Source organism: Pezoporus occidentalis, unplaced genomic scaffold, assembly GCF_034315485.1.
Source record: "Pezoporus occidentalis ecotype Australia unplaced genomic scaffold, CSIRO_AGI_Poc_V1 ctg213, whole genome shotgun sequence".
In the NCBI taxonomy this organism is placed as follows: domain Eukaryota; kingdom Metazoa; phylum Chordata; class Aves; order Psittaciformes; family Psittacidae; genus Pezoporus; species Pezoporus occidentalis.
Window position 1 is genome coordinate 2,879,611 of NW_026913997.1, and position 21,788 is coordinate 2,901,398.

General features: G+C 39.3%; 1 protein-coding gene across 14 annotated transcripts in view; it reads left to right on the plus strand.

The window, feature by feature from the left end:
- The window catches only part of CARF (calcium responsive transcription factor), a 39,284-nt gene that overhangs the window by 7,066 nt on the left and 10,430 nt on the right, over positions 1 to 21,788 (plus strand). For all 14 annotated transcript variants that reach the window (XR_009965061.1, XR_009965065.1, XR_009965064.1 and 11 more), the window contains 11 exons: positions 482 to 602; positions 2,869 to 2,998; positions 3,924 to 4,008; positions 7,458 to 7,647; positions 11,159 to 11,279; positions 12,148 to 12,291; positions 12,755 to 12,988; positions 13,387 to 13,549; positions 14,553 to 14,628; positions 19,190 to 19,320; positions 20,257 to 20,623. Coding sequence is in view for 3 of the 14 variants with exons in the window: in XM_062619783.1 (XP_062475767.1) it covers positions 482 to 602; positions 2,869 to 2,998; positions 3,924 to 4,008; positions 7,458 to 7,647; positions 11,159 to 11,279; positions 12,148 to 12,291; positions 12,755 to 12,988; positions 13,387 to 13,549; positions 14,553 to 14,628; positions 19,190 to 19,320; positions 20,257 to 20,623 (1,762 nt within the window). In the remaining 11 variants the exon portion in view is untranslated. The remainder of the gene's footprint in view (positions 1 to 481; positions 603 to 2,868; positions 2,999 to 3,923; positions 4,009 to 7,457; positions 7,648 to 11,158; positions 11,280 to 12,147; positions 12,292 to 12,754; positions 12,989 to 13,386; positions 13,550 to 14,552; positions 14,629 to 19,189; positions 19,321 to 20,256; positions 20,624 to 21,788) is intronic.

Genomic DNA, 21,788 nt, shown 5'->3' on the forward strand with positions numbered 1-21,788 from the left:
TTTATTTTTAAAGTCCTGGAGCTTTTCTTCTGTCATTTTTTGCATAGAGTTCAGTTTCTTAGGAGTAAAGGTCAACATTCGATATGTTGTGATTAATTCTGCTAGTCCAGAATGGGGTCACAGTGAATCCAACCATGAATGGCTTTCAGGTTTTTGATAACTTTAATAATAGTGTGTAAGATTCAAATAAATGTGTAATTCATTGTAGAATCCACTGAGGGTGGGTTTGGGGTTCTTTTGTTGTTTGTTGTTTTTTTTTTTCCCTTTAATTAATTAAAGAGCTATTTTAAAAGAGGGAGAGTAATTTTAAGAAATGGACAGTAAATAGGCAGGGGGTTTATTATATAAAATCATGTTAATTTATATGCCATAATTGCAACCAAAATATTTCCTGTTCTGGTAATAAGCAAACCCAGTTGTGCTGCATGATGATCACCATACAAACTAATGCCATTCATACTTTTGTGTGATTGCCTTACAGATGATTGTTGCCAGCCAGTCAGAAAATGGACAGGTGCTGCATGTCATCCCTACTACCCAGCCAGGAATGGCCCAAGTGATTATTCCTCAAGGCCAACTTTTGGATGTGACCAGCACGCAGGGTGAGTTTAACCTGTGGGACTTGAGAGTGTGTGTTCCTGTGACTAAACATATCCTGCATCATGTCTTTTTAAGCATCTTGTTTGTATGTATTTCCTTTCCTTATCAGTTATAGGACAAACATACATACTTACGAAATTTGCTTTCTGATTATGAATCTGGCACCCCACACACCACATTTTCTGTTTGGCAAAAGCCTTATGAAGTAAAAGCTGTTATGCTCACTTTAGATATATGATGGATAGATTGAGATATTAAGCACAAACTGCTTCTTGCCTTCTTTACCATTGATAAGGATGTTTGTGCCAAGTCAGATAGCTGTACTATCAGTTTCAGATCTCCACTGTTTACTTAATTTTGAGTGAAGTAGTTAATGCAGGTAGAAGAATTAATGTTATTCTGGTCTGTTCCAGATATCACTGGTGATAATGCATCTTTTGAAAAGCCAGGAATGAAGTTCCTAGGTAGAAATGCAGTTCCCATTGAAGAAAATGAGATGTAACTTTAACTTTATTGCTAAGTTTATTCTCCTCAGTGTGTTAATTGTCACACTTTAAGTATATGTCGAGATGCATAACTAGAAGAACAAATTTTAAGCTTCTCGCTAGAAAAGGGACATACTGAAATCTGAAAGCATTGATTATTTATCTGCAAGCGTTGCTGGGTGCAAAATGCTGTGTACTAGTTTCCATTCACATAATAAGATTGAGAGCTAGATTGTGTCACATTTTGTTAAACTCTCCAAGGTTTTAGGTTTTTTTTTTTAACTGTCTTTGCATTTTCTGTATGAAGTCCTCAAAATCTGAGAAAATTCTCCATATCTGAGGACTAGTTAAGTGCTTCCGTGCAATGAGAGCTCAAAGGTAAGACTCAAGTCCTGAGGCTGGGTGGATAGAAAAAAAAGAATTCAGATTCAAGTCATGATCCAGCCCTTTTCACTGGCAATTGGAATATGGTTTCACGACCTTGCATTGAAAGGCTTGCTCCTAACCTAATGCTCGTGTTTTAATTCCTCTCCACGTGCTCTTACACAGGAGTAAGACCACTGTTTAGTTAGTGTTGTCTTACGTGACTTTAAGCTGACTGTGAGCCTTTAGTTACTGAAGAATTGCTGCTACTTTTTGTAGGCAGTAAATTGCAATGATGAATAGTATTTTTGTGTTCCTATTTTTTGTCTTAAACACTCTTCCATCTTTGTAGGTAGCTCAGTTTTGTGGTATTTGAATATATGTTCTACAGGGGGTTTTGTGATTTTGTTTGATTGGTTTGTTTTTCTGGAGACTTGCTGTGTAAAACTCTTTGGAGTTATTTGGTCTTTGAAAGACAAGACTTGTTAGTGATATACTATGGAGATTAAAGGGGAAAGAAATTGGACTGCTGGCCCTTGAGTTTTGCTTCCCTGCACATGGTGGTAATGCATGCAATGGCACAGGGCTTCAGAGTAGACTGTAGGGTCTTAAGGGCATGTCTGTGTAGAGGAACCAGTACTCTGAGCTTTGAACCAGCGTGCTGTTTATGCAAGGTGCACACTTACAAATCTCCCAGCACAAGCTTTCTTAGTGGAGTGATTTCTGTATTTAAACAGTAATTTATCACTGTCTCTTGGGATGGGGGGAAAAAGCTTTCATAATAGAGGGACAAAAATCCTGCTTCTAAAGAGAGCTCCCATTTCTTTATGTTGAGACCAAAGTATCAAATGCCTGCTTTCACAGTTTTGCATTATGTTTTTAACTATATATGCAGGCTTCATTCTAACAGTATTTTTTGGCTTACGGATTGCTCCCTGTTATGAAGAAAGGCTAAAGCATTTGTTCCAATAGCATGTAAGGTTCAATTACAAGAGGCCTATTTTATTTGTTTGGGCCTTCTTTCAAAGCAAAAAGCAGTGTTGTAATCTCCTTTTTTCTTATTTCAAAAGCAATCACTGTGTGATTTGCAGCTGAACAAAATAGTTGTGCAATCCTATAAGGATTTGTGGGAATGTAAAGCAGAGTAATGTACACGTTCTTCAGATTATTTGCTTGGTTATGGAAGGTTTCATTAGCAGTAACATGATTTGTCCTTGAGGATAAACAACCTTATCAAGTGTATCTCTGTATGTGTGCTTAGAGTTTAAGTATTGATTCACAACTGTTAAACCACCTTATCATCTAGAGATCTTATTTTGTATGTCAAAATGCTTGCTCTTCCAACACAAAGTTTAATCATAGCTTATTTCCTCATTCTGAGTTCAGTTATTAACCAGGAGGCTGTTTTATTTTTACAAAGATGTTTCAGAGGAGAAGTGTGGTGATGGGAACTTGCAGACTGTAGTGGTGGCCGCTATAGCAGACAGTGGAAGCAGTTACATTCTACATCCACAGGCGTCTCTCACTGTATCAAAAAAAACAACCACCAGGTAGGTCAGGAGGTAAAATGATGGACAATATTTCTGATCCCTGCTAGTAGTGCTTTTGCTTTCTTGCACTTTGTTTTTGCAATGGTTATCACAAAATTACCTTAGAAGAGAGGTTGTGAACCCTCAGTACTAGTGAGTGATTTGTAGCTAACTGTGTTTGCAGGCAGCTTTTGTACGTGCCAGAGCACTGGAAAAGTCACTTAAAGGACCTGTATTCCAGAGGTAGTTGGATATATTCTGATCAGAGCAGTAGATGTGCACTTAAAATAACAATGCAAATTACTGAAATTACTTAAAGGGACATTGATACTGCCAACCAGGAGTTGAAAGTGATTACATGGGTTGAGATAAGAACAGTCAAGTAACTAAGGTACAGTACAAAACTACTACTACTACGACTAATATTAGGGAACTAATAAGGAGAGAGAACATGAAACTAAAAGGGGAAAAGGAAAAGAAAACAATAAATGCAAGTGATGTTTGTAGACAATACAGTTGCTTACCACCCACTGACCGATAGCCAGCCCGACCCAAGCAGCCATCTGGGCCTTCCAGATAATTTCTCCCAGTTATATACTGGCCGTGATGTGCTGTGGTGTGGAATACCCCTTTGGCTAGTTTGGGTCAGGTGTCCTGTCTCTGCTTCTTCCTAGCTTCCCATGCCCCTCCTCATTGGCAGAGCATGAGACTAAAAGTCCTTGATCAGGGTAAGCATTACTTAGCAACAACTGAAAACATTGGTGTTACCAGCATTGTTTTCAGACTAAAGTTGAAAACACAGTACTGTACCAGCTACAAAGAAGAAAAACATCTTGCAGCTGAACCCAGGATGACATAGTGCACTGATTTGCTGTTACCTGCTGTTTAGACTGGTTGCTTTCTTGTATGTTAGTGTAGACTTTTACTACATGTTTTTGTTTTTCAGGCTAGTGGAAGATCCCTTTCCCATCCCTCTCCAGCTGTTGCCACCAAATACACCTGCATGGGCACGCCGTCTCAGGAGCTGTGAGGTAGGCTGCAAATAATTCTGACTTGAGGTTTTATCATCTGGATCTAAGATGCTGATCCTGTTCCATGAAGAGAATAATTGACAGTGGTAGAAGTTGTGTTCAAGCTTCCTGATATTATGAAATATTACTGGTACTAGCTGGTACTACCACCACATTTAGACACATAAAAAGCTATGGAATCCCTTCCTTTTTTGGGAATGCTGAAGCAAAAAACCATGCTTCTGAAATCCTGATGCTGTGCAGTGCTGGGAAAAGCCATTGTTTGTCATGTTAGAGTTCACTTGTGAACTATAGTGTAAGCTCTGCTGTCTTCTGCTGAGCAGATTGGTTTTTGTTGCCCTTAGTGATCCATTGAGAATAAAATGGCCTAAGTCTGCAAGTGTTTATATTAGTTTGTGGTGTCATATGGAAATCAAAATCTATGTGACTTACCAGGATCAAATCTGAGACTTAGAGCTCCTTAATATCAGTGTTTTACTAAGGATTTCTATTTTAGATATTCTCAAGTTTGGTTGGTTTGGGGTTGTTTTTTGATTTTTGTTTTTTATCAGCATGGTTACCTGTGCTTGCTTTCTCTTTTATTACAATGTGATCTGTCCTTATTCCTTGTGATGGCTTTTGACCCAAACAGAGCTCTCTGCATATTGTTAGATGTCTGGAGAACTGTTCTGATGATTGGGGTGTTATAAATAGCTGAAATGCATCATAAATCACTTAAAAAGAAGGGAAGGGAGATGGGAAGATTTTGGAGACATCATCTACCCCGTCCTCCTGCCACCAGGCTCTTCCTGATAGATGTTTATTTTACTTTCCCTTAATATTTTTTAAACGGAAACTCATGTTTTCTCTAGCTAATTCACCTCTGTAGATACCCCTACCATTTGAGGTTTTTCCTGTTGGCTTGGCCACTGGTAACTCGAAATTACAGTTGCAGGGACTTAGAAATTTAATTTCTTGCTGTATCCACTTAGAAATATTTTTAAAATAAGAATATTTTAAAAATTAACTATATATAAAAATCTTTTATATATATGTGTGTATATATGTATATACACACAGCTTTTATTTCATACAATATATATATCCCAGGGAGCTGGCTAGTACTGTGCTCCAAAGGGCAATGACTCCTTTGGCAGTTAGTACTGCAGGCAGAGAGCACTAAAAGCTGCAGCTGTTCAGAGTCAGCACTAAGCTCTGTGTTTGGTATTGATTCACTGACTGCCTTGAAATCTTCGCCTCACACTTGCTATGCCTACAGAGTAACGCCTCTGGTATCCTGCTGCTGTAGCTCACTCGAGGAAAACTGCAGTCTTGGTGTGTGTACTTTAGTATAAGCTTTTATGTACCCTTGCTGAGATGAGGCCAGGGGAGAGGAAAGGAATTGCCTCTTTTTTTTTGCTTGAAGCTTCACTGGAGTTAAAGGATTGGAGAGTATCTGATTACCTCAAGGTAATTAAATCGCTAATAAAAAGTGGATTTAAAAAAATAGTTATTCTCTATAACCTACTTAGTTTTCAATGGCCTGATCTTTTGCATTTCCAGCATTTATCAGCATACTGAAACAGTGTCATTAAAAACTACATTAATTAATATCAACTGTACAAAGTTAAGTTCATTTATTTTTCTGGAGCAGATGGTCTCATTTGTCCATTTGTTCCTACTTTGGAAGCCCCTAGAGAGGAGGGATCTTACGTGCTGTATGATTTTCTTCTCCTCCTAATCCCCTCCCACCAATTTTAGGAAAATGATCTAGCACAGAAGTAAAGCCAGAATAGGAGCCAGTGCCTTAGCTGTTATCACAACAGTTTTATCAGTCTTGTCATCTCCCTAAGATAAGGTCAGTGACTTATTTATAGTGGCAGGTATAAGATATGGAAAGAAAAATGCTGGTCATGCATTATTCCCTGTGTAGCGTGGTACTGTAATCCTTCTTGTGAAAGCTGCCACCCCAGGTTTCTGTAAAGAAGGTACTTCTGGTACTTCTCAGGCTGCTTTGTTGCTTCTGGGTTTTTCAGATCAAGTTTTGGACAGAAATATTATTTATAATTTCTGGCTGAACAGTTGTCGACTTCTCTTCCTCACCACAGCTGTGGGAGTGCACCTATAGGTGTAATAGCTGGAGCGGTATGCTTGCAGCAGTGCTGAAGAGCAAGCAGCTGCTGTCTCAGAATGACTCATGCATCCAGTGCATGCATAATCCTCTGCTTTTGGGCTTAACCTAACAGCAACACTGTGCTGGCCCAGCTCATTCACAAGGTGTTTGTTTGTTCTTTGTTGACTTTAGCTCTTGCTAATGACAAACATTGTTTTACTTAGGTAAAAGGCAGGTTTTATAAAGTTGTCCCTAAAGTATTTGTGCAGTAATAGTCTTGGAGAGACACTGTTGCTGCTTTTGTTGTCAGTATTAAACAACAGGCTGCACTGTCAGTGAAGGTGGCAAAATAGATCCATCAGTTTAGTCCTCATTCACTATGCATTTGTCTTACAGATATGCTGTAAAACCGCTGGCAAACCTAGTGTTACTCCCAGCTGCTTGTCAGCCTGATCCTGAGCTGCATATGAACAGAAGTGAGCATGGCATTAAGAATTCTGATGAAAAGCTCTTCTCTGTCCCAGTGCTTTCTCTGCTTGCTGGCAGTCTCTGGTAGATCAGCACTGAACCAGCTGTGGTGGCTCCAAGTAGCTGAACAGCTGTCACAGGGGATGTTGCAAAGTCAGCAAGTTGTGCTTTTTTTGTTGTTGTGTTTTGGGTTTGTTTGGGTTTTTTACTTTGAGTCAAGTTAGATGCTGTTTTTCTGGAGTTGTATGCAGCTTGGCAGAGTTCACTGAAAGCATCATCAGTATGCACAAGGCAGATCTGGTATGCTGTGTTTCTGTGGAATGTTGAGAACTGAGAGTGCCTTGAAGACTAGAGGAGGTGTTCTGTGAGACATTCAATTTGAAGTTAGTGCAGTAAGCAGGTGAGGCAATTACTGGTAGTATAAGCAGATGGATTCTGCTCCAGCTCAGTGCAGTGTGTGTGTTGAAGTAGATGCATAGACAATTTTTAGTGCTTGAGCAATTCTTAGTGAGAGTCAAGTGAAAAAGTTTGTCTAAGACAAACTTGTCTAGGAGCAACTGAAGCGTGTGTTGGGGGAAACACCAGGAGTGAAGTTGTCCTGTGGAAATTAGACAGGGTCAGTAACTGTAATCTTCTCAGGGGTTCTTGGTGTATTTAGGGTCTTGGAGAGCTGACAAACTCCTGACCTCAGTGGGGACTGCTCTGGTGTTAGATCCTGTGGTAAATCTATTTGTAAAGGATAATAGTGTGGGGAAAAAAATGATGACATGCCAAAAATCTGGGCCTGTGTCCTCACCTGCCAGGGTCCCTGACTGCTTTTGTTTTCTTGTGCAATGTTCAGCAGTCATCTGGGTGAATAATCCTATTATTTCACCTCCTTTCCATGCAGAAAATTGGGGACTCATACCGCGGCTATTGTGTGAGCGAGACAGAATTAGAGAGTGTTCTAACACTACACAAGCAGCAAACACAAAGTGTGTGGGGGACGCGCCAGTCTCCAAGCCCAGCCAAACCCGCCACACGGTTGATGTGGAAATCTCAGTATGTCCCATATGATGGGATCCCCTTTGTCAATGCAGGTAACTAACTTTTATTCTAATAACTGCTTTCAAAATTTCAACATGGGGTGTCAACTGGCCTTAAAGAAGGGTCTATATGGTGTTCCTTAGTGCTGGTGAAGTCAAGGCACAAACACACAAGAAGAGCAGCTTGGGCTCTTCTGTGACACAGTCAGGAGGAGCTTGTTTCCTTGAAACCGCAGGATTATGTTTTGCTGTGATTATTTCCTTTTGTTCTTGAGAAATAAATTAGTTAAGTACTATTTGATGGGAGTTTTTGTGATGTGATCTTTAGGTGGAGGTCCCACCTGCTCTATCAGGATGTGAAAGTTCTTGTAAGGGTAAGAGCTTACTTGAGTAGTCTTGCCTAACTTGGAGGTCCTTTGAAGATTTTATTCCATACGAGCCAATGAACTGTTTAAATGGGGCCCTTTGAAAAAAACAAATGTAAAAGAACAAAATAAACATCAGCATACCTCAGCAGACAGATTTTGGGGTTTTAAAATGAATGTGCAGATTCCATAGGTTGGGAATTGCATATCTAGATCATGCAATCCATATGTGAAATTACAAAGAGTTCATGCAGATATCAAATGACCAGGTTTTAATTGTTCCATAGAGATCATGAATAACTGGAATGTAGGTTATGTGCATGTGTTTTGGTTTGTTTTTTTTTTTTGTTGGTTGGGTTTTTTTTCTGAAAGTAACTGAAAAAGTGAAATGATAGCACCAGTTTTAAAGCTTCAGCCATAAACTGAGGTATAAGAAAGCTAAGAACAAATCCAAGCCAATTTACACTTTTATTTTTTCCCCAAAATGCTTTTGAGACGTCTTTAGCTTTCTGTTTGATCTGCCTGATAGATGAGTTTCCCCACAGTACGATATTTAGAGCAAAACCACGTTATTTTTTCCTTTAAAGTTGTAGACCAATAGAGATTTAGTTTATTAAACTAGTATTTTTTTTGCTTTGCTCAGACCCCCAAAGAGATGTTGTGTATATATCTGAAGTGTTGTGTTTCCAATATGTTTAAGTTTAGTTTATAACTCTTCTATGAAAAGCATCCATTAAAATCCTTTCCACCTGAAAAGCAGAGGTAGCAAATATGATGCACTGAACAGCAGTTTAAAACCCAGATAAATGAATTCTAAACTGTGCAGGACAAAAGCATTATTCTCCAGGAATTTATCCCTTTTGTGTAAATGGTACCAGTCTGTAATACCTGCCCTGCTGTGCTTCAGCTGTGGGAAAATACAGAGAAGCTGAGTAGCTCCCTATAGCATAAAACAGGCAGTAATCATCAAAATCCTTATTGTTACTAACTGTTTTGTATAGTTGATACTTTTGTAAAACAAGGACCCCATCAAATTCCTTGAGATTTATATTAGCAAAGACTAAATTAAAGCTCTGTAATGGTTTAAGCCCAGCCGGCAGCTGCTTGCTTGCTTCCCCCATCCCCAGTGGGATGGGGAGGAGAATCTGAAAAAAGGTAAAAACCTATGAGCTGAGATAAGAATAGTTGAATAACTGAAATAATAGTTAATCAGTTTTTAAACTGAAATAGCGAGGGAGAGAGGAAGAAATAAACCCTGTGCCCTGAAGAAACCTCAACTGATGCACAATACAATTGCTCACCACACGCTGACCGATGCCCAGCCAGTCCCTGAGCAGCCATCGGTGCCTCCTGGCCAGTTCCCCCTGTTTATGTACTGGGCATGATGCTCTGTGGTATGGAATATCCCTTTGGCTATTTTGGGTCAGCTGTCCTGGCTCTGCTCCCTCCCAGCTTCTTGTGCCCCCTCCTCAGTGGCAGCTCATGAGAGACTGAAAAGTCCTTGATCAGGGTAAACATTACTTAGCAGCAACTAAAACAAGGGTGTTTTATCAGTGTTGTTCTCAGACTAAAGCCAAGAGAGCTCTGTACCAGCTACTAGGAAGAAAATTAGCTCTGCCAGCTGAAACCAGGACAGCTGTTGAAGTCTTTTCAGTCCTAGATCTTCAATTTTAAGTTTGTTTTTAAAAATGAAACAAATATGTTTGTTATACATAATTCTCTTAAATTAACTTTAGTTGCATTGTTTTATTGATTATTTTTTTTTTAATTTTTATTTTCTAATGTCACAGTTTAAAGCAAGAGATCATTGGATATCTTATGGAAACATTATGTTGCTGTTGTGATACTTTAAAAGGTTTTGATTGTATCACATGGTATAAGCAGCTCCTTGCCTGCGCACTGAAATATATGAATTATAAACAAAAGATAACTAAACATGATGTGGAAGAAATCTGGAAGAAGTTCCTTTCTTGACCACTTTAGTGCTGTGCCTGTTACCCTTTTGTTAGAGGTCTGACTGGATGAAGTCACTTGCTTCAAATTTATAGCTCAGCAGTATTTGTTTAAGCCTGTCTGATTTTTGTGTGTGTATGCCACACTGAAACAGTGTTATTTAGCAGATAAGGTAGGTCAGACTTGCAGCTAAGAATTGTTAGGCAGCATGGCCTGAAATATTGATGTAAGACAAGAGCCTGGAAATAGCTGCTGAGTTTTTGTTGTGGTTTAACTCCAGCCAGCAGCTAAGCACCACACAGCCACTCACCCACCCCTTCTGGCATGGGGAAGAGAATTGGAAGGGTGAAAGTGAGAAAACTTGTGGGTTGAGATAAAAACAGTTTAATAGGTGAAGCAAAAGCTGTGTGCACAAGCAAAGCAAAACAAGGAATTAATTCACCACTTCCCGTGGTCAGGCAGGTGTTCACCCATCTCCAGGAACTCGGGGCTCCATCACATATAAAAGTTACTTGGGAAGACAAACCTGGGATATCCTCCTGCTTCTTACTCCAGCAATAAATAGTATATCACGCTGCGCTTGATGTCATACAGTGTGGAATACCTCTTTGGTCATTGAGGGTCAGCTGTCCCAGCTGAGTCTCCTCCCAACTCCTTATGCACCCCCAGCCTGGTCACTGGTGGGGTGAGGAGCAGAAAAGGCCTTGACTCTGTGTTAAGCACCGCTCAGCAGTAACTAGAGCGTTCCTGTGTTATCAACTCTGTTTTCAGCACAAATCCAAAGCATAGCCCCGTACTGGCTATGTTGAAGAAAATTAACTCCATCACAGCCAAAACCAGTACACCTTTGACTTCAGCTGTGGGTTTTCTTGGTTATTTTGGGGATTCTGCTTCTGTTACGTGTTACCAGCATTGTGCTACTTTGGTAACTTGCAAGACTCTTCATCCTGTATTGGTGTTCAGCAGGGCAGAATCCAATATTTGCTATCATACATGCTGCAGGAGTGTTGTGAGGTGTAGTAAGGTTGTGAAATGCTTTGGAAAATGGTCTGTGTCCTTTTTATGCTGTGAGAGTAGCATTTGTGCTGTATTTGAATGCTTTCTACACTTGAGTGTTCTGCCTTCTGAAGAGGCTGATGGTAAACAAATAAGTGTTTTGTAACTCTCATCTTTTATTTAGTGTTGTTTTATTGTAATAACTTCAGTGGCCGTTTGAATAAACGGAGCACATTACTTTCTGTTCCCAGGAAGCAGAGCCATTGTAATGGAGTGCCAATATGGGCCAAGGAGGAAAGGGTTCCAGCCCAAAAAAGCTGGTGAGCAGGAAGGCACCTCTTGCCATCTGTACAAAGCCACTTGTCCAGCAAGGTAAGAACTGTCTGTAAAGCTGAAAGAGCAACTTGGCATTCTAAAAAAGTATTCTCTCTATGAGCCTTGACAGAGCACTGTTTGGGGGTGGTAGCTGATACGCACTGTAGCTCTTAGCTTTGTCTCCTTTAATTTGAGGCTGATACTCATTTAGAGGGAAGAAGAAAGTGAATAAGGCTGAGATTTGATAGGTTGGCCAGATGCAAAGTAGCAGTACATCAGGATATGATGTACAAGTGTGAATTGTTATCTACCTGGGTGTAGTTCCTGTGGTCTCCTTTAGTGACCGTTTTTAGTCTAAAACTTTATAGTCTATTTGTTATTTTTCCTTCAGGCTTTTAATTACACTTATATCAATAATCCTAATTTAACACATGTCCTATTTTCTGAAGCAGTTACAGTTCTTCCTGTTCACTGGGGACTTTCTCCTTATCCAACACTAACGTTTTTTGCCTTATTCTTGGGCATCCTCCTGGGTGCTTGTTCAGTTCTTACTGAGCTAAGAATGCATTTACCTGTCCAGTTGCATCTAGGTGTGTATGTGCTCAATTCTGGCTTCAAGCTGGCTGAAGCCTCTTCAGAAATGGTGTTATACTGAGGGACAGAATGTTTTTGTTGAGGTACAAAATCACTCTGGCTGAGTGGCTTCCAGACAGCCACAAGTGTTTTTGTCTGCATCCATCTGCATCAGTCTCTGTTGATGTGTGCTTAACAATTCTATAGTTCTCTTTGGGATTCCTCACACCCTGCAACACTGTTTGAACTTTCCCTAAACTAATATCTCATATGAAGTAGGTGGGGTTTAGCCTCCTCCCCCTAAGGACAAGTGTATTGAAGGAGAATTTTTTTTTTATCCTTGCCCTGGAAGGATCTATATTAAAAAGGTTCAGAAGTTTCCGGAATACAGGGTTTCTACTGACCCTAAAATTGACAAGAAAATCATAAGAATGGAGCAGGAGAAAGCATTCAACATGCTGAAGAAGAACTTGATAGATGCTGGTGGTGTCCTCAGGTGAAACTTCCATATTTTCTTTTTCTTTTATCTTGACAAATGAATCAAAAAAGAGTAGTAATTTGCTTGGTTTCCTTTATTTTTTAGTCACTTTATTAAGGCTCTTGCTTAGTATCAATAGGAAAAAAAAAAAAATTCCACAATGTCAATAAGACTTCTGTGGCTCTGGAGTATTAATTCGGAAAATGTCTTGAGCACCAAGCTGTGAAACTTCAGCAGATGTTTTCATGCAAGGAATAGGTGGAAATGATTGTATTACCTGGGGAATTGAGCTGGTTTATTTTGCACTGACAGGTGTGAGAGGGCTCTGAGCACTAAAATGCAGTATCTTCCAGCTCAGGGACTGTAAAATCTTAAGGCATTCTACTTAGGTTGATTTTGATTGTCAGACTGTACCCCCGAGAGACTCTGTTATTTGCCTTTGCTTGAGAATTATGTGTAGAAACTCTTTCCTTCTTGCCAGGTGGTATGTACAGTTACCCACTCAGCAAGCCCACCAATATCATGAAATGGAAACATCCTGCCTCCCTTCTTCACCCTCCCAATTTTCTGTGCCTTCTCCTGAGGAGGAGGAGGAAGTTCTTGGAGATGAGAACTGTATTCTGCCTTCCCGACTTCATCCTCAAGTAGCAGACAAGATCCGAGAACTGGTGTCTCAGGGAATAGAGCAGGTCTATGCAGTGAGGAAGCAACTGAGGTACAGAACTTTGTCATGTTCTCAGTCTGTAGTGCTGTATCTACTTCTGCATTTGATTAATTTGGTTTGCAGCTAAAGGGTAGTCCGGATGCATCACTGAATATATTCCCCATATGTCATGTGAACCAATTTTTCCCAGCTTTTGTCTTCTTTTTCTGTTTCGTTGTAGGTAGCTGTTAAGAGTTGTTGTCCTTTTTAAAGTTAGTTGAATAAATGGGGATTTTTAGTTCCCTACTCTTTAGCAGATGAACAAGATGAACTGAGTCAGAAGATCATCTAGCTTGCTCTTTTCTTGTTGTTAGAACAAGGGGAGGGACGGGTAGGAGTCTCTATAACAGAGGGAGATAACACAGTATATTTTATATATGCATATTTTAATGTCCTTTAACATGTGACAGAAAGTATGTGGAAAGAGAATTATTCAAGCCTGATGAAGTGCCAGAAAGACATAACCTGTCCTTCTTCCCCACTGTGAATGACATCAAGAACCACATTCATGAAGTGCAGAAGTCCCTCAGGAACGGCGAGATGGTGTATAATTCAGGAAGTATCCCAGCAACAGTACGTTGGCCTTTGTGTTTCTTTTTGATTTTTCCAGTTAAATACTGGAAATTGTATTTTAATTTTTAACCACTTGGCTGTGTTTCATCCAAAATTCTCTATGACTTAATGTTTCCAGCAGCAGTATTTTCAGTGGAATCTCTGGCTGAACAAAATTGGATTAAATATTAATAAAACCATCTGATCTCATTCAGTATTTATCTCATCAGCATTAGGTTGCTATTAGTTGATTGACAAATTATACAATACCAGCACTTCATGATGCTGCATGAGCTGGAAACCACATGGTGTAGAGAAATTGACACGTCAGAGAATCTTATTCATGACTTTGTCATTGTGTTTTGGAGAAGTTACTTTTCCATATCTGAAAAATGGGGACGAAGTATGTCTCGGGTGTAGCCTAAATTAGGGCTTGCACAACCTTTTGAATACGTAGATACCAATAAATGCACTTATAGCAAGTGAAGCAAGCATGAAGTAGATACTTACAGAATGGTTGGTAACTCTAATGTGGTGTTCCTTAATTTTCTTCCACCTGTTGAGTGATAAAGGGTACACAGTGATCCTAGTTTTCCTACTTATGAAGCTGACTACTAAGGAATTGCCGGTTTAAAATCAGCTTTGACAAACTGTACTGTTAAATGATGTTGTGTCATCAGTCTTTTCCCTCTCCCTACACTGCTGTTTCCCCAGGTGAGTGAGTGATCCTTGTTAGTTAGCCAAATGGTTTGACTATTTTCTATTTTAAAGTCTTTGAACTGTCATGAGCAGACTTTAGCCTTCCCTGGTACAGTGTAAGTTAAAATATCTTTTACAGGTTGGGGTTTTTTTGAGGGGTTGGTTGGTTGGGCTTTTTTGTAAGCCAGGAGCTTCGAAGTTGCTGCATAGTTACAAGAAAATTAATGTAGTTTCAGGCTGTTTTGCTACAGGTCCTTTTAAGCCTGTGTTCCTATAGTTGACAAACTTGCACCCTTTCTGAGAACTGAGATCCTTTTCCTTTCAGCTGCAGTGGACCACAGACAGTGGGAATGTTCTCACAGAAACAGTGACTGTTACATTTGCCTCTCCACCTTCAGATGGTAGGACTGCATTAATAACTTTGCTGTCTCCAAATGTGATCTGTTTCATTGGTTATATCACAGAAGTTCAGTTTCCTTCCAGTGAGGTTGCTGCTCTGTTCTGCTGCTCAGCTAAACTTAAGAAGGGTTATTTTGGTGTATCTATTTTAGCATACTTTTTTTGTTAACTGTGTGACTGCATACGTCAAAAAATACGTGTAGTGTGATGGGGTTGCCAGAAGTATGAAAATTATAATCTTGGATTTTGTTTAGCATCCTAAGCAACTGAAGATTTTAATGGGATGGTTATTTAGAAACAACATTTTACCTAGGATAAAGGTGCTAATAACACCTGTGTAAAGATAATTGAATTGCTACTGAACAGATGCATCTGTCAGGACACACAATACCCAGGACTCATCTGGGTACTTGAGTTCCTTGATGGTTTGTGCTTCACATGTGCTTAACTATCTTGATAAAAAGCACTTGAATGCATATTGGGATTCCTGCTTCTTACAGAGTCATTAGCTTGAGTTCTGCTGCTAGGATCAGGTCCTGAAAAATGAACATGGTATTTCTGTTGTCAGGATTGAGAGTACTCTTTTCTATTTTTTCCTTAATACTTAGAAATGTGTGTTTAGTGGCAGCAGGGCTATGAGAGATGTTTCTTCAGTTTTTTATGTGGTGTAATATTGTTAACGTCTGAAGCCAAAGTAGCATCTCTTCCCAGCAATTAACCTTCTTCCCACTCTGCATCAAAACCAGAGGGTAGATAGTGTAGATTTCTATGGAAACTTGCGTTTATGCGTTCATGGTTGAAGGTCTGGTTATTTTGAAGATGCTAGTTACACTATTGTCCTTTGTTGAAAGTGGGTCCCTACTACTATTATTTTGACTTCAAAATATGTACTAAAACAGATCTACTTGCTAGCTAGTGTAGTTAGGATTACACATGGGCTGAGATGCTCTATTTGATCATGGTGGCTGATAATAAAATTATATTATTCTGCCTTTTTCCTCGGGTTTCAAGGACATTTTTTCTAGTGTGACACCAAAAGAGCTTTCTGCATATTTGTGGATGCTTTCCCCATCCCTCAATTAATAGGTTGTATATGAAACTCATGAGAAAAGTTGTTGGCTTTTAGTAGGGATATGATTGCAGCAAGGTGGACAAGTCTAATTGTTTGCATGCATTGAGATAATGCTGCAGGCTTCTTAGATGTTTTTAATCTCAGTGGCATTGCTAGCTTGTTTCCCCATTTAACTGGAACATGGTGGTGGGTACCTTTTGTTCAACACAGCTGGTAGTCTACAGGGACCAAAAGGGGACTGCCACATTTGTCATGTTTAAAGATGTACTTCTGTCAGCAGTTACGTTCCACTGTGGGTCTTGCCAGAAGTCCTGATGTGTTTGGGTTTCTTTCCACTTTGCCCCCTGTTGAGATAGGGGAGTCCTAAGATTTAAAACTGGTTGCTGGCTGGGTAATTAGTTTGCATTGTTAATGTAATTAATGATAATATACCTTAATCACATTGTTAGTGCAACCTAAGGGTTAACAAAGCTTGGGACTTAACACTTATGAAAAGTTAGCTACATTTGTAACTCCTGAGATAAGATCAGCCAATCCATGGGGAGACTGAGCCCCACAAAAGAAGAGAACAAGTGTAAGCCAGCTTTGTGGTTTGGACAGAATCCAAGGAGTAACTGAGCCTGCCAAGACCAAAAGGTTACTTGCAGTGCCGAAGAGGAGCCGCTAGCCTTCATCCCCATGACTCTCTATGACCACCACCAAAAAGCGCTGCACATGTGCAGTGGGAGGAGTTTATCATACTAATATATACTAATTATCATAGGAAGCAGGGGACAAGCTATTAATACATATAGGCGATCTCATGAATATGTAACCACAATGCTATATATGTTTGGAGGACGGGTGGCTACGGCACACACACCTTTGGTGGGATACCCCTGTGCCACCCAGCCCTGAATAAACATACCTACTTTACAACTCTAATTGGCTGGTTGGTTGTAAAGTCCTTTCTCTGCACGTCACTGTCACTTCCTGACCTATTTCTTATCTTTGTTGTAGCAGGAAATATAAACCCCCAGAGGTTTAGTTCACTTGTGTGACTTCTCCTAAATAGTTAGGGTTGGAAAGGACCTTGAGATCATCTAGTTCCAACCCCCCCACCATGGGCAGGGACACCTCACACTAAGCCATCTCACCCAAGGCTTCATCCAACCTGGCCTTGACCGCTGCCAGGGATGGAGCATTCACAACCTCCCTGGGCAGCCCATTCCAGTGCCTCACCACCCTAACAGATGACTTGGTGAACCTGATTTACCTGATTTATGTGCCAGTGTTTGGGCTTTGTCTTGGTTTTTTTTCTAACTCTTGTTTTAGTTGTTGCTGCAGTGGATCAATTTGAACTGAAAGGCATCATGCATGCTTGGTGCTCTTAGGGTAAGAATTTTGTTATTGACAACTGTCAGAGGGCAAAAGTTTTGAAGCTCAGTTTAAATAGTGTTCCTCTTTCTTAAGGAAGCCTGTTTTAGGAAAAAAGGAATCTGCAATATGAGCAGGCCTACTGTGCTTAAGCTTGCATGTCTGTTAGTCTTTGCATTACTGCACTTTTATGGAAAGACACAGAATAGTTGTGCCTTCAACAGCTGTGATAGAGCTCAGCAGGGATTCTTTTTAGTATGTTTGAATACTGGAGAAGATTCAGGAAGATCAATTCTTGCTTTCTTTGTCTTTCACAGCCTATCAAATATGTAAGCGTCCATCTAGTGAATTTTAGAGGAAGCTAGAGAATCGGATTTGTTTCCCTTTCTGCACATGTGCACCAAGTCAGTAAATACAAGCAGCTAATCTAATTCCATCATATCTTGTCTCCCCTTATATATGTGGGTATGTGTTTGTACACATTGCAAACACGTTTATAATTGTATTACAAGTCTAAGCAAAAAAATAAGCCTGACTGAAAAATTGAACTCTTGTTAACGTATTATGAAGTGGTAACAAAGGAAAACAACACTAGCTTTTCAAACTACTGCTTGTTTATGTTGGGGTTTTGTTTGTAGTTTTTTTTTGTGGGTTTTGTGGTTTGGTTTGTTTGTTGTTTTTTTTTTCCATTTCAACTTGTGCTGACTGGAGACAAATTTATTGTTTATGAAATCAAATGGTAACAGAACGAAACCTAGCTGTTTGTTGTCTTGTTGAGCCGAACTCCCTATCTCCATGAGATACAGCTTTCTCTATTCTAGGTCTAAGATCCACTGTAATTGTCAAATTTGTGTGCTCCCTTTTACATCTTTTATGAAGTATAATGACAAGTGAGCTAAAGTACCTGTTCTGTTTGTTTGTTCAATTCTGGCATTCATACTGAAAGCCCAAGCAGCATAAGGAGTGGGTAGATTAGGAGTTGAACTATTATCTTTATTCCTAGGCATGTTGGTGTAGAATACAACCTAAGAAGAGAACTGCCATCTCTTCCTACATGTGAATGTTCACAAATGTTTATGGAGTCTTGAATATTCACATATGCATATGGGGCTTCTGTGTAGTATTAAAAAGAGCTCAAATATTGGAAGTAGTTGTATTGAAGGATATTAGTAGAGTATGTCTTATAGTCAGTTATGATAAGGAGTTAGAGTTTGCAAATCAGTATATATGTTGAAAAATGTATCTCCATTCACTTAGATTGCTGGAAACTTCTGTATGAGTTCGTGTTACAAAGCTTTTTGCAGTTGGCCATTCTCATTTTTTTCCATCCACCAAGCTAATCTACATGCTCAGGGCAAGCTCTTATTTTACAGTTACAACAGTGAAACTGAAATAAAAGGCTAAGCAATGTCTACTTGTGTCTGGATAAATCTGAACCAAAATGTTCTACATAGATCAAACAGGAAATGGAATTGATTCCATTGGAAGTTTTCTTGCAGAAATTGCTGCAAGCGAATCTCAATTTTTACAAGTCATCAGGAAATGAAGTCTGTCCTTCTTGCATTAAAGAATTTTGAGGATATAGTTTAATCTGTAGGCTGAAAGACTTCTAGATAAATGGACTTTTGGTGTGATGCTGCATAGAAATTGCCTTAATTCCACAAAGATGTTTGGAAGGGAGTGGTGAGACTTACAGGATTTCCAGTGTAGATTTTTATTTTCAGAGACAACCCTTTCTTTTTTTTATGCCTGTTTATTAGAGCCCTTACTGAGGTGTGTGTATTGTCAAATTGTTTGATCGTTGCTTTGATAGTCAACTGTCAGCTTTTATGTTATAACTAGAAATTCAAAGCACAGTGTAGGGTGCAGTTACTTTGCTCTTCAAAATGGATCTGTCAGTGCTTCCGTTTTGCTGTCACCAGGCACATACAATCTTCCTACAGTATTGTCTTTTTCTCACACACAGCTTTTTTAATTTAGCATCTAAACTCTTATGCAAAGAAAACAGCATTTATGTATATGTTTCTTTTATAAGTCTATATTGAGATTGAAGGGGTTTGTTCAGTTTGCAGAGGAGACTTTTAAATGGGAAGAAATCTGTCATAACTGTCTGCCTCCTCTCTGTTGCACTGTAGGGAGCTCAGAAGGGGAGTCACTTGTCACCAAAGCAGAAGCCAGTCAGAGTGGGGAGTCCTTGCTACCAGAAACAGCTCAGCTATTATCTTCCCTCTCTTCACTTCAACCCAAGATATTTGCACAACTTCAGGTACAGTCAAGTTGTTTACAGAACATCAAATGTTCTGCACTGGGAAGGCAAGCTGAGAACAGCAAGTTCCATCTCAGCTAATGAACCCAAACACTGGCTGGGTAACGCACATTTTGAAATAGCTGTTAACTCTTTTTTTTTTTTTTTTTTTTTTTTGCCTCTTTTCATGTCACATTTAGCATATAGTTGTGGTGCAGGGGACCCCATTATCATCTTTTGACACTTTGAAATTAGTTGGGGTCTCTTGAAGGCAAATTTGAAGGCAAATCAAAGATGATGAAAGTAGTGGGCTTCTGTTCTAGCCAAGCACCTATTTGTTTTCTACATGGTCCAGCCATTTAATAACAAAAATGCTGCAAAACCGAGGGGAGATAAGTCAGTCTTATTCCTTTAAAATCCTTCTCCAGCCTCTTAAAATACGTTAAAATCTTAAAACTGCCCCCAGCTCAGATCTGTAAACTTCCAGTTTGAAAGGCTGAAGACTGGGGATAAGAATGTTGTGCTAAAAGAGCTGCTTCTAAAGCTCATCTCCCTTTAAAGGCGACTCTTCTTTTTGAAAAGTTACCTTTATGCTTCCTGGACCCCAGTGAAATGTGTGTTCTCTTCCCTAGGTATACAGTCTGCAGTAAATTGCTGGGGTTTTTATCAGTATGCTTTTAGTACCTACCTCTTGTGTGAATGGGCAGTACTGGGAAATGATTTGAAACAAAATCAATTTGAAATTAGAACTTTATGGCTGTAAATAGTCTTCTAAGAGGCTTCTGGATACATTGTTCTAATTATTTTCTAATACAACTTTAGCCTAGGGTTGCTGGGATTGACTGTTGAAAAGAGGTTATGTATTATGCAGTACCAGCATTGCAAAATAAATGTCATTAAATGCAAACTTCTGCTGTAAATACTGGTACGTTAGTTCTTCTGCCTTCTCTTTCACAGGGATTACAGCTGCAGTCAACTTTTACCTCCACAAATGGATCAACAGCCCTGATAGCTGTAAATAACCATTCCTCTCCCAGCCCTGCAAGTCTCCTAGATTCCACAGGGAGTGCAGTAACCAACCATCCTCTATTACTTAGTCAGGGACACAGTCTGCAAGCAGGTGCTGGCCTAACACAGCATAGCACTACTACCTCTGCTTTTGGGACTCCACCTGGCCCCGATCAGAATCTGGTCACCATGAGCCAGTTGGTAGCAGTTGGAGGGGTGGATGACTCCAGAAGCCTAGGAGGAGGAGTCCGTCAGATTCTCTTGGGAGATGTACAGACTATTCCAGTACGGATTGTGGACAGCCATCCAGCACTTGGTAAGTTGCAGTCTTGCCAATAATATGTAAATATAGAAAATAAAATAGATTTTCTTCTGTGTGTCTTGAAGAAAGAAATGTGTTGATACTGGGGAACTCCTGTATAGACTTCTTTCAGCTGATTTGAATCAATTTCTACTGTGAAAACAGGAGTGGGGGAGGGTAAGGGAAGGAACAAAACCAAACCAAAACCCAGGTTTTTCTACAAAAAGATGGCTTTAGTTAAACTATGCATTACTTACTTTGACCAAATAACCACTTATTCAGTGAACACATTTTTTTTGCCAAATGATATCCATTTAGTTAAAATTATCTTCAAAATATTTTTAAAAGGAAAAATAAGAATAGAAAATAACCAATATTGAATCTAGTTAGAACTTTTTGGAAGGGAATGTGAGGGTTTTCATTACTTCTTTCTTTGCACCATCTCAGCAGATTTCTGAATTACTTTTTTTACTAAACTTTTGCTAGGTCCCTGAAGTCATCAATGTGCTTTAGAAGTGATCAGTTGGAGTTGTAATTAATTAGAATTTCAGGCTTCTGTTTGAAAATACTCTTTAAAAAAATAACACAATAAATATTATAAATAACTTTTTATCAAAATAGAAGGCTCCTTAAAATTTTTGTTAAATATACAGTCTTTAGATTCTCAGCCATGGAACCTGATGGAGAATGGAAGCTTGCATTCTCAAAGAAGGATTTTTGATTCTTGGTGAAGAAAACCTATTAGATATGGAGCATACATAGGTCATTGCAACATATCCTTTTGACTATCCAGAGAGTCTAAATGCTAGCTTTGTTATTTCTTTTTATCTTTTCTTGTCATCTGTGAGTTCTAAAAAGATGACTCTTGAGTAGTTTTGCAGGAACATCCAGGTAAAGATGTGCCAGATCATAGCCTGCACCTTTCTAATGCCATAGGGGTAACTATTTCCATGTGCCCTGGTGACTTTTGCAGGTCAGCAAAACTGAATTTGTTCTAAATTCTCTAATGGAAATATAAGACTACATGAAGAAATGAAAAAGAGATAAAGGGTATATGAGGGAATATACTGAAATTCATACATGTTAAAGTAATGTTTGGGTATTTTATTGTGGTAGTATTGTCAAAGTTAAATATAAGGGATTTTCTGCCTGCTGTGTACTCACATGTGTAACTGGGTTT